We start from the raw sequence: 12,828 nt of genomic DNA, 5'->3' as shown, positions 1-12,828 counted from the left end.
TTTTAGGATGTGGTCCTTCGCATGAGAATGATGGGGGTCCACAGCATGTAAAATGTTGAAAACCCCTGTGTCATCATGCCATTTTGGAGCTTAACACCTGTGGTCACAATAAACTTACGTTATATGAAGATCCTTTAGTGTCTTTGTTGTGTTACACAAAGCAAAGCATCGCTATCCCTGGGCAGCTTTGTGGCCGCGGTCCCTTTAAGTCTGTGACCCGGAAGTACGTCGCATTACCGGCAAATGTACAGATTCTCTTCCGGCCTGTGAATCTAGGCTGCGAGCGTGGATTCTTATCTGTGCTCGTAAAATATTTAACAAAATGAGTGTCCCGGCGTTTATTGATATAACGGAGGAGGATCAGGTATGTTTAAATAATTCACAAGCGGTTTTGCGTTATTATACTCGCATTTTAGCAAAGTAAACGCATTTTTGTGTAAGCATGCTTGTGATGCTAACATCTGTTAGCCTTTAGCTGATCTCGGTTCAACATATGGGCATAGTAATACTCAATTTAACAGTTTATGGTTGTGCGTACGTATTATTTCACTTGTTTTTGAGATGGGCTCTGTGTTATTTGGTTGCACTGAGGTAGAAACTCCGTTTCTTAAATGCTAGCAGGATATTTTTAATCAATAATGACGTATCTGCTGTTGTTATTGACAACAGACATTTCACAACCCACACATATTACACAGTGAGCTTTTTGAGAAGACACTATGATGGGAATATAAATTTTATTATTATAAAAGATGGTTTCATTTTAATATCATTCATTTGTAGGCGTCAGAGCTTCGGGCCTATCTGAAATCTAAAGGAGCTGAGATCTCTGAGGAGAATTCTGAAGGAGGTCTGCACGTTGATCTGGCACAGATCATTGAAGCCTCTGATGTCTGCCTCAAAGATGATGACAAAGGTAGGACAACTGAAGTTAGAGCTCTAAAGCACATACAGGTGCATCTCAATAAATTAGAATGTTGTGGAAAAGTTCATTTATTTCTGTAATTCAACTCAATTTGCGAAACTTGTGTATTAAATCAATTCAATGCACACAGACTGAAGTAGTTTAAGTCTTTGGTTCTTTTAAATGTGATGATTTTGACTCACATTTAACAAAAACCCACCAATTCTCAACAAATTAGAATATGGTGCCAGTCAGCTAATCAACCCAAAACACCTGCAAAGGTTTCCTGAGCCTTCAAAGTGGTCTCTCAGTTTGGTTCACTAGGCGACACAGTCATGGAGAAGACTGCTGATCTGACAGTCGTCCAGAAGACAATCATTGACAGCCTTCACAAGGAGGGTAAGCCACAAACATTCATTGCCAAAGAAGCTGGCTGTTCACAGAGTGCTGCATCCAAGCATGTTAACAGAAAGCTGAGTGGAAGAAAAAAGTGTGAAAGAAAAAGATTCACAACCAACGAGAGAACCACAGCCTTGAGAGGCTTGTCACGCAAAATCGATTCAAGAATTTGGGTGAACTTTACAAGGAATGGACTGAGGCTGGGGTTAAGACATCAAGAGCCACCACACACAGACGTATCAAAGAATTTGGCTACAGTTGTCGTATTCCTCTTGTTAAACCACTCCTGAACCACAGACAACGTCAGAGATGTCTTACTTGGGCTAAGGAGAAGAGGTAATGGACTGTTGCCCAGTGGAGGAAGGGTGGAGAAGCTCATAGACCAAGTTGCTTGAAGTCTAGTGTTACGTTTCCACAGTCTGTGATGATTTGGGGTGGTGTTCGTCCACTGTGTTTTTTGAAAACAAAAGTCACTGCACCCATTTACCAAGAAATTTTAGAGCACTTCATGCTTCCTTCTGCTGACCAGCTTTTTAAGATGCTGATTTCATTTTCCAGCAGGATTTGGCACCTGCCCACACTGCCAAAAGCACCAAAAGTTGGTTAAATGACCATGGTGTTGGTGTGCTTTACTGGCCAGAAACCTCACCAGATCTGAACCCCATAGAGAATCTATGGAGTACTGTCAAGAGGAAAATGAGAAACAAGAGACCAAAAAATGCAGATGAGCTGAAGGCCACTGTCAAAGAAACCTGGGCTTCCGTACCCCCTCAGCAGTGCCACAGACTGATCACCTCCATGCCACGCTGAATTGAGGCAGTAATTAATACAAAAGGAGCCCCTACTAAGTATTGAGTACATATACAGTAAATGAACATACTTTCCAGAAGGCCAACAATTCACTAAAATGTTTTTTTTATTGGTCTTATGAAGTATTCTAATTTGTTGAGATTGGTGGGTTTTTGTTAAATGTGAGCCAAAATCATCACAAGAACTAAAGACTTAAACTACTTAAGTCTGTGTGCTTTGAATTTATTTAATAGTCTAGTCAAGTCAAGTCACCTTTATTTATATACCGCCTTTAACAATACAGAATTGTGACAAGGCGGCTGTACAGTATTAAATAGGAAACAGTACATCAACAATGCCAAAGGCAACATTAAACACTCACATTATAGGTAAAGGTAGTTAATCAAAAACAATAAAGTAAAATGCAATATTGTGTTAAGAGAAAGTGTCCCCAACTAAGCAAGCCAGAGGCGACAGCGGCAAGGAACCAAAACTCCATCGGTGACAAATGGAGAAAAAAACCTTGGGAGAAACCAGGCTCAGTCGGGGGGCCAGTTCTCCTCTGGCCAAAGTTCCCGTGGTCTTGTGCCGACAGCCGTCTAGGTGATGTGGTCTTTAATGTGGATCCGTCTCTGGGGCTCATCTAGTTGATGTGGACTCCGCTGACATTCAGGGCTGTAGAGGTCGTCTCTAGGTGCTGATCCACCGTCTGGGCTGGGTTCGGACTGGATCCGGGGGACTGCAGTGACCATATGATCTGGATACGGACTGGATCTGGTGGTTAATGTGACCTCGGAATAAGAGAGAAACAGACTAATATTAGCGTAGATGCCATTCTTCTGACGATGCACCGAGTACATCGGGTGTTATGGGAAGTGTTCCCGGTTCCGGTTGACCTAATTAATGCAGCCTAACAATCCTTTAACGGATTTGAATTATAAGAATGTGGATTTGTTATGTGTAAGCAAGGTTAAAGAGATGGGTCTTTAATCTAGATTTAAACTGACAGAGTGTGTCTGCGTCCCGAACATTGTAGGGTAGATTGTTCCAGAGTTTGGGTGCTAAATAAGAAAAAGATCTGCCGCCCGCGGTTGATTTTGATATTCTCGGTATTATCAAATTGCCAGAGTTTTGAGAACGCAGCGGACGTGAGGGACTATAATGCGATAAGAGCTCACTCAGGTACTGGGGAGCTAAACCATTCAGGGCTTTATAAGTAATTAGCAAGATTTTAAAATCTATACGATGTTTAATAGGGAGCCAGTGCAGTGTAGACAGAACCGGGCTAATATGATCATACTTTTTGGTTCTAGTAAGAACTCTAGCTGCTGCATTTTGGACCAGCTGGAGTTTGTTTATTAAGCGAGCAGAACAACCACCCAATAAAGCATTACAATAATCTAACCGTGAGGTCATAAACGCATGAATTAATGTTTCAGCATTTGACATTGATAGCATAGGTCGTAGTTTAGATATATTTTTGAGATGGAAAAATGCAGTTTTGCAAACACTAGAGATGTGGTTTTCAAAGGAAAGATTACCATCAAATAGCACACCTAGGTTCCTAACTGATGACGAAGAATTGACAGAACAGCCATCAAGTATTAGACAGTGTTTTAGGTTATTACACGCTGAGGTTTTAGGCCCAATAACTAACAAATTTTCAGAATTTAGCAGTAAGAAATTACTTGTCATCCAATTTTTTAACTCAACTACACAATCCATTAGTTTTTCAAATTGGTACGTTTCGCCAGGCCGCGAAGAAATATAGAGCTGGGTATCATCAGCATAGCAGTGAAAGCTAACACCATATTTCCTGATGATATCACCCAAGGGTAACATGTAAAGCGTAAAGAGTAACGGCCCTAGTACTGAGCCTTGTGGTACTCCATACTGCACTTGAGATCGATATGATACCTCATCATTTACTGCCACGAATTGATGGCGGTCAGATAGATACGATTTGAACCATGCCAATGCACTACCACTAATGCCAACATAATTCTCAAGTCTATTCAAGAGAATGTTGTGGTCAACAGTATCAAACGCAGCACTAAGATCCAGTAGCACTAACAGAGAGATACAACCACGATCGGATGACAAGAGTAGATCATTTGTAACTCTAATAAGAGCAGTCTCAGTACTATGGTACCGTCTAAAACCTGACTGAAAATCCTCACAGATATCATATTTCTGTAGGAAGGAAGATAACTGTGAGGATACAACCTTTTCTAATATCTTTGACAGAAATGGGAGATTCGAGATAGGTCTGTAATTAGTTAATTCGTTGGGGTCAAGTTGTGGTTTTTTAATTAGAGGCTTAATAGCAGCCAGTTTGAAGGTTTTGGGGACATATCCTAATGACAGTGATGAATTAATAATATTTAGCAGAGGATCTATGAGATCTGGAAGCATCTCTTTTAGTAGCCTAGATGGAATAGGGTCTAGCATACAAGTTGTTGGTTTAGATGATTTAACAAGTTTATACAATTCTTCCTGACCTATAGTAGAGAATGAGTTGAATTGTTCCCCAGGAGATCTATAGCGCACTATCTGATGCGACACTGTAATTGACGGCTGCATAGTGACAATTTTGTCTCTAATTGTATCGATCTTAGAAGTAAAGTAGTTCATAAAGTCATTAAAGTCATTAATACACGAGTTTCACAATTTGTGTTGAATTACTGAAATAAATGAACTTTTCCACAACGTTCTAATTTATTAAGATGCACCTGTATGTATAATGCAAATACTTACAAGAACATTTTCAAGTGCTTTTGTCTTCCTCTGCAGATGTGGAGAGTGTGATGAACAGCATCGTCTCCCTGTTGCTGATTCTGGAGACAGAGAAACAGGAAGCTCTCATTGAGAGTTTATGTGAGAAGCTGGTGAAGTTTCGTGAGGGTGAACGGCCCTCGCTCAGGATGCAGCTGTGAGTATTTTCACTGCATTGTTGAAATGATTTGCAATCTCTTTTTATTTTTTTATTTTTTTTTCTATCCGTGTTCAGTTGGTTTAATTAAACACTTTGTTTTCAGCTTGAGCAATCTGTTCCATGGTATGGATGAGAACACACCTGTGAGGTACACGGTGTACTGCAGTCTGATTAAAGTGGCGGCCACCTGCAATGCCATTGCATTCATACCTACAGAACTGGACCAGGTATGGACATCAGCACGATGTCAGAAAATAATCATAGTATTTCCTTTCCTGCTTTTAAAATGCATCACAGGATGGGTGAATCTCCCAAAAACAACCAAGAAATGTCCAGCTCATATTTCACCTTATAATTAAGCACAAAGTGACAAATTAAGTCCCATATCTCCAGTTAGTAGCCTACTGTAATGTAAAAAGCTATATATAAAGTACATATATAGTACATATATACTACATGCATCTGTAAACTAGTGATTAATAATGTGTCCTGATGGGTGTGACTGTATTACAGTAAAGAGAATTAATATTTACTGTGGAGTAAATGAGGAAATTACAGTAAACGCAAGGGTGTGTGTTCCAGTACCTAGAATTTGGGGTGGATTTTTATTTTATTATTATTATTATTTTTTAAATTGTATAGTGATAGGTCACCCAAAAATGAAAATTCTGTAATTAATTATTCACCCTCATGTCATTCTAAACCCATAAGACCTTCGTTCTTGGCAGAGACTGACACAGAAAAGAGGAAATTGTTAAAAATAGTCCTTATTTTTGTTTTCCTTGCACTCCAAAGTATTCTTGCAGCTTCATAACATTAAGGTTGAACCATTGGTGTCACATATGAACTATGTTAACAATGTCCTGAATACCGTTCTGGGCCTTAAACATGGTAGTTGTGTTGCTGTCTATGCAGGGTCAGAAAGCTCTCGTATTTCATTAAAAATATCTTAATTTGCATTTTGAAGATGAACAGAAGTCTTATGGGTTTGGAATGACATGAGGGTGAGTGACAATTTTGATTTTTTTGGTGAACTATTGCTTTAAGTAGGTCTTCTCCTAAAATTCTGTTTTCTAAATGCATGTTATAGGTCTTATTGTGAGTTATTTATCTGTGCAAAATTGATTTTGTAATGTTTAATCCTGTGAAAATGTCAGGCTTCTCTCTGGTGATGTTTGCAATCATTCAAGTCACTTAAACCTGCTCCTGCAAGCACCCATTCATCTTCCACTTCTGAGTGCCACACCCACATCTCAACATCCAATCAGCAACCAGTGCCAAATGCAGTTATTATTATTTGGAAATCTCTTTGTGAGATTAACATTTATAAACAAACCTTAGCTTTAACCCTCAAACTGATCGTTTCTGTTATGTATTTAGTTTTTGTAGTTGGGAAACCATTCCCAGCATGATTGGTGTTTTGTGTTGTGTGCAGGTGCGGAAGTGGATCATAGACTGGAATCTGAGTACAGAGAAGAAACACACTCTGCTCCGTCTGGTGTATGAAGCGCTGGTCGACTGCAAGAAGAGGTGCTTGCTTGTTTGATTTTTCGATCAGTTGTGTCTAGAGGTTTTGAGGGGTTTTTGCTTATAACGTCTTTGTACGCTTGTGTCTTTCAGTGAAGCTGCAGCCAAAGTGATGGTGGAGTTACTAGGCAGTTACACAGAAGACAATGCTTCACAAGCTCGAGTGGATGCACACAGGTATGACTTTCTCTTGTCAGTTCTCTCAGTTTTGATATGCTTTTGTCTTTCTTAATGATTTACACATATCCCCTGCTCTTTCAGGTGCATCGTTCGGGCCCTGAAAGACCCAAACACCTATCTGTTCGATCATCTCCTGGCTTTGAAACCAGTGCGTTTTCTGGAGGGAGAACTCATCCACGATGTAAGAAAATACATTTTCTAAATGAATGCATACTTTATTTAAAAATCTTTAGCAATTGTCTGGATAAAACACCTTGTTCTCCTTCCAGCTCCTGACCATCTTCGTCAGTGCAAAGCTTGCTTCTTATGTAAAGTTTTACCAGAGCAACAAAGACTTCATTGAGTCTCTCGGTGAGTATATAATGTGTAAATAAGTCAGTTTTTAGTTCAGTTGAACCACTTTTATGCAGTTGAGGTCAAAAGTTTACATACACCTTGCAGAATCTGCAAAATGTTAACTATTTTACCAAAATAAGAAGGATCATACAAAATGCATGTGTTTTTTTTTTTATTTAGAACTGACCTGAATAAGATATTTCACATAAAAGATGTTTACATATAGTCCACAAGAGAACATAGTAGTTGAATTTATAAAAACGACCCTGTTCAAAAGTTTATATACGCTTGATTCTTAATACTGTGTTACCTGAATGATCCACAGCTGTGTTTTTTTTTTTGTTTAGTGATAGTTGTTCATGAGTCCCTTGTTTGTCCTGAACAGTTAAACTGCCCACTGTTCTTCAGAAAAATCCTTCAGGTCACACAAATTCTTTGGTTTTTCAGCATTTTTGTGTATTTGAATCCCTTACAACAATGACTGTATGATTTTGAGATCCGTCTTTTCACATTGAGGACAACTGAGGAACTCATGTGCAACTATTACTGAAGGTTCAAATGCTCACTGATGCTCCAGAAGGAAAAACTATGCATTAAGAGCCAGGGGTGTAAACATTTGAACAGAATCAAGAGGTGTACAATTTTCTTATTTTGCCTAAATATTTTTTTTTTTTTTCCCCATTTACTACTGCCCTTCAGAAGCTACAGAAGTGAAAAAAGATGAACCTCACGATCATAGCTAATGGTTTAGCTAATATAACTGTAACATTTAAAGCTGTTAATTTGTTTTTAGGAGTCTTGCTTCATATCTAAAATAACATTTAGTAAAATGTTATTTGTCTTCTGCATCACTGCTCATCTTTTATTTGTTTTTAAATCCACTGGAGTGTTCAGCACAGGCTCACACGTGTCTGTTATCTGTGGTGTCACTGGGCCGCTGGAATTTGAGTCTCAGCAGTTTTGGTTCTTTTAAAAAGCAGACGTTAATTAGAGCAGGATCCTCCTTGCTGGTGACCAGCGACAGCCAGTTCAGACTAGTCTTGATGCAGTGTTGATCTAACAGTGAGCTGATCATCCGCTGCACCTCCCTCTAAACCCTAATGGAAATGGCTCATTGACCTTCTCATTTTGATTGTTTTATAATTAATATAAACAGATTTTCTGTTGAGAGGGCGAAACTGTGAATATTTACAGTCTATGTCAGCAGCATCTTCACCTACATCTAATAGTGTGCAAAAGTGGCTGCCCAATTTTTCAGTTTTTTTTACTACTTCTTTTTTATGACAAGCTTTATGAATGATCTGATTAAATCAGCTACAATGAAATATTGATTATTAAAAAATGTTGATTGCCTGAAGTCACTAGCTATGTTTCCATCACCCTGTTTTGATGCTCATTTTGAAGTATCACATTAGAAATGAGTGATGGAAACACTTTTATGCTCGCTTGAGGTGCTTTTTGAATTGTCTGAATAATGGGAGATGGAAACACATTTTGCGAATTAATTCTTTCACACGCACCAAAAAAGTAATTTGACTGTTATGGGATGGGATAACTTGACTAAATAGCAGACTGATCTCATTGCACAGCGTCTGAAATATTATGGTCATTCTAAAATCCCTGAGCAAATGTTTGCCGTCAAAGTATTTTTGTATATTTGCTTTAAGAACTGTCTTACAAAACTGCATTCCCAAACAGCTGGTATCCGCCTCCGAAAGCAATGACCGAATGTATTGTTTCGTCTGCTCTCTCTGAATCACAGTTAATTTACTATATGTGAAAATTATTATATTCAGTGGCTTCTGCTAGTTTTCTTAGTGATATTTAGTGCCAGTTTATCAGGAAGTGAAGATGTTGTTTTCTTTGTTGTTCGCAAACATTTTAAGCGATTATTCCAATTTATATTGAACTTCTCCTTTTGAATAAAATTCAAGTAAAAATTCACAACTTTGGATGGAAACCTGGCTATTGGCTATAAAATGTGTATTTAATTATGTGACTTATTTACAGCATAGTCCAGTGACATATTGGTGCTTTGATCATAAAACTGAATGCTTCATGTTGTGTTTCAGGTTTGTCCCATGAGCAGAACATGGCAAAAATGAGGCTGTTGACATTCATGGGCATGGCGGTAGAGATGAAGGAGATCTTGTTCGACACCATGCAGCAGGAGCTGCAGATCGGTGCTGAGGATGTGGAGGCCTTTGTCATTGACGGTACGGCTCTGCACTCTTTTTAGTGTCCTTTTAAACTATATATATTTTCAATTTAACTGTTTTGTCATTATGTCTGCATAGTGTTGCACGATATACCAGTATTTAAAAAGTATTGTGATACCCTGCTTTTAAAAACTGTATGATTCCGCATTTTACTAGTACCGTTACTTTAAGAATGCATTTTCATAAGAGCTGTATTTCTGTGTGTCTGTGTTAGTGAATGGCGCAGATGTGCCGTTTTGTTTACTGCGCACATACGCATGGCGCTCGCTGTGTTTTCAGCCTCTGCCACCTCAATGTATGAGTACATGAACTAGCTCTGAGAGTCACTTCATGTGCATTTTACCATTTCTTTTGTGGAAAACTGTCGTCATATAATAAAGACCCTAAAGGTCTTCACAGTAACTCGTCAAAATAAAAGTTCAGTTTAACTTGACAGTCAGAAGTGCATTAATAGATTACTTAATGTAAAGATAGTAGTAGTAGTAGTAGTAGTAGTAGTACTACTAAAAATACAATTATTATTAAAACAATGTTTAAGGAATATTTACCAGAAAAAATATTTACCAGAATTTATTTAAAACTGTAAATACACAACACTGTGTTTCTGGAAAAAAAAAAAAGAATGAAATAGCCTATAATAAATTAATTCTTTATCCAATCTAATTATCCTTTCTGAAATTTATTAGACATGCTTTTGATTGTTACAATGTAATGAAACAATTAAAATACAATCCAGAAAATTAATGGAAAACAGAGATTCACAAACAAAACTGAATTTAAGAAAAATAATAAAATTTCATACGGCCTTAAAAACATGTAATTTTTGTTAAACTTTTAATAAATTACTGTTAAATTCTGTCTAAGTTTCATGATTTCAATCAATTAGATGTGCTTTTTTGATAAATATTTTTAACGTAACTACTAAAATAGAGTCTGGAAAAAATAAACCAGATTTCATAGGGCCCTCTTTATTTCATTTGTGTCTTTGTTTTATTGTAGTTGTCCTTTAGTTTGTTACTTGCGTCTAGGTTCTTTATTATTAACAACAAAGATAAAATAACAAAATGACTGTCATGATATAAATTGTTGTTGTGAACTAAAATTACTATATCATGAAATAAGATTTGGTTTTATCCTTTAAGTTAACTTACCAATATGGCAAAGATCTCTACATACCAGTAGGTTTGCTAGTTGTTCACAATCCTGTGTAGTGGCACTTTCATGTGATTATTATTATTTTATTATTTTTATTTATTTTAAAGGGGGATGAAATGCTTTGTTTTAATAGATAAAATAATTATGATCTTCATTTGGATCTATTATTCAATTACTTTTCCTGTTGTTTTATGTTTTTTGTAGTATCGTTTTATTCAGTAGTTGTATCGTGATATTTTAGTCGGGTATCGTATCAAGAAGTCAAAATTTTGGTATCGTGACAACACTATGTCTGTATGTGGTAAATTATGTGCTCAGTTGCTTAGTTCTGAGTCCAACAGAATAAAGTATAAACTAAACCTCAACTCAACTGTATATGTACTAACTAAATGGTAAAAAAAAAACTTTGTGGCTATGTTATTAGACAACAGCCTAAATACTTGCATACAAATTGTGTTTTCCTGTGGATTTCTAGCTGTTCGGACTAAAATGGTCTATTGCAAGATCGACCAGACGCAGCGGAAGGTTGTGGTTAGGTGAGTTGTTACCTTCTATGAATTTCAGACAAATTGGCAACACAAACACACTAAGTTGGTGAGCTGTAGCGTTTGAAAGTCTGCCCATACTGATGCGATTGTCCTTGTCTCACCTGTAGCCACAGCACACACCGCACCTTTGGCAAACAGCAGTGGCAGCAGCTGTATGACACACTGTCCTCCTGGAAACAGAACCTGGCCACCGTGAAGAGCAGCCTTCAGACGCTCTCTCCCACCGCCTGACACAGCTGCTTCTGTTTTTATACACATCAAATAAAATACCCATGAAGACCATCATGTTTCTGCTTCATTGTCAGTGCTGTATAAAGGAAAATGGACAGTCAGATGGTCACTTATTGTAAAACGAACCCCCTTTAGGGTTCATTAATGTTTTATCACTCTGAAAGGGTTTATTTACCATGAACATTACCCAGCTTATTATATGGTTAACTTGCCAGAAAGTTAAATAGATATGAAATTGATTTGATAAAAGCTTTTAAGTCCAGTTATGTAAAGTATTAGCTCTTCTCTAACAAGCCTCATGACTTGGAAGTTCACTTCCAGAACAAAAATTTACAGATAATGTACTCACCCCGTTGTCATCCCAGATGTTCATGTCTTCCTTACTTAAGTCATAAAGAAACTATGTTTCTTGAGGAAAGCATTTCAGGATTTTTCCAAAAACTCCCATCTCATTTTCCCCTCCAACTTTAAGTACCAACCCAGTGTTTACAAAGTGAACATGCAAAGATCAAACACCCTTTACAAGAAAAGGTGAAATGGAAATGTAGGAAGATTTTGAAGTTGGAGAAGAAAATGAGATGGGAGTGGTTTTTTTTTTTTTTTTTTTTTTTTTTTTTTTTTTTTTTACATACCCTAACTGTCTTGAACCGGAATACACGCAGAGCTAGACAAGATAAGCATGTGAGGTTGAAAAGTATACAAATAGTACTTAGCTGGGATCGTTTAGAGCCATTTGAAGCTGCATTTAAACAGCATTTTGGAAGTTCAAACTTGGCAGCACCATAGCAGTCCACTATATGGATAGAAATCCTGAAATGTTTTCTTCAAGAAACATAGGCTGCGTCTGAAAGCCTCCGAAGGCAGCATTCCAAGGCAGGAAGACATTAAGAAATGTTCGAATTCAAATTCTGCTTCACTTCCTGTCTCCAGAGGTACCTTCTTTTGATCGAATTTTGAAGGCAGCATAGATGTATCCTTCACTGCCATCGATTTCCCACAATCCTGTGCATGTGCATCATATCCCTGGTGAAAAAAAGCAGCATATGCTGGTAGGTATGTTTTGGTGCTGGTGTAAGCTGGTCCTTGACCAGCATAAACCAGCACCAAAACATACCTAACCAGCATCCCAACATCAAAACATACCTACCAGCATATGCTGTTTTTTTTCACCAGGGATAGGCTATATAAATAAAGATATTTTGGTGAAATGAAACTTGTTACTTTATATAATAGATTAGATTTTGACCATGATGTACTTTATGAATAGTAATAGTGTAAAAAGCATAATAAATAATATTGTTTGTGATAATAGTATTTTACGAAAAGGGTTCAAATGAGTAGTAAATAAGAATAATATTTACAATATACTACCAATAATAACGAATAACAATAACCTGTTCTGCAATAATTTATTTTTTTAAGCAAAAAATGCCATTCTCTGCCATTTTTTCTGACGCATAGACCTTCAATGGACAATAACATTGAGGTCTTTATGTATTATTAAGTCATTTATACATAACGGTTTAAGATTGTTTTTCTACAAAATGTACAACTTAACCGTTAGGTAAGCAACGACTGCACATTACGCTGCCTCTGAAGTCTGTC

The 12,828-nt window shown here is 37.3% G+C and overlaps 1 protein-coding gene across 1 annotated transcript; it reads left to right on the top strand.

Moving 5' to 3' along the window:
- The first annotated feature begins 204 nt into the window (after positions 1–204).
- Positions 205–11,274, top strand: eif3m (eukaryotic translation initiation factor 3, subunit M). The gene is made up of 11 exons (XM_051134427.1): positions 205–364; positions 784–916; positions 4,886–5,024; positions 5,131–5,254; positions 6,463–6,557; positions 6,648–6,731; positions 6,816–6,915; positions 7,004–7,085; positions 9,143–9,286; positions 10,920–10,980; positions 11,100–11,274. The coding sequence occupies exons 1-11, from the start codon at positions 323–325 to the stop codon at positions 11,221–11,223; spliced, it is 1,128 nt and encodes a 375-aa protein (XP_050990384.1). The 5' UTR covers positions 205–322; the 3' UTR covers positions 11,224–11,274.
- The last annotated feature ends 1,554 nt before the right edge of the window (positions 11,275–12,828 follow it).

The sequence above is a fragment of the Labeo rohita genome, chromosome 18, assembly GCF_022985175.1.
Source record: "Labeo rohita strain BAU-BD-2019 chromosome 18, IGBB_LRoh.1.0, whole genome shotgun sequence".
NCBI lineage: Eukaryota > Metazoa > Chordata > Actinopteri > Cypriniformes > Cyprinidae > Labeo > Labeo rohita.
This window is presented reverse-complemented; position numbering and strand designations above follow the sequence as displayed.

Excerpts from the sequence above, each read along its gene's own strand:
- eif3m (XM_051134427.1), top strand. The coding sequence starts at position 323 with ATGAGTGTCCCGGCGTTTATTGATATAACGGAGGAGGATCAG. Across the intron at positions 365-783 it reads ATATAACGGAGGAGGATCAG|GCGTCAGAGCTTCGGGCCTA; the intron begins GTATGTTTAAAT and ends ATTCATTTGTAG. Across the intron at positions 5,025-5,130 it reads CCCTCGCTCAGGATGCAGCT|CTTGAGCAATCTGTTCCATG; the intron begins GTGAGTATTTTC and ends CTTTGTTTTCAG.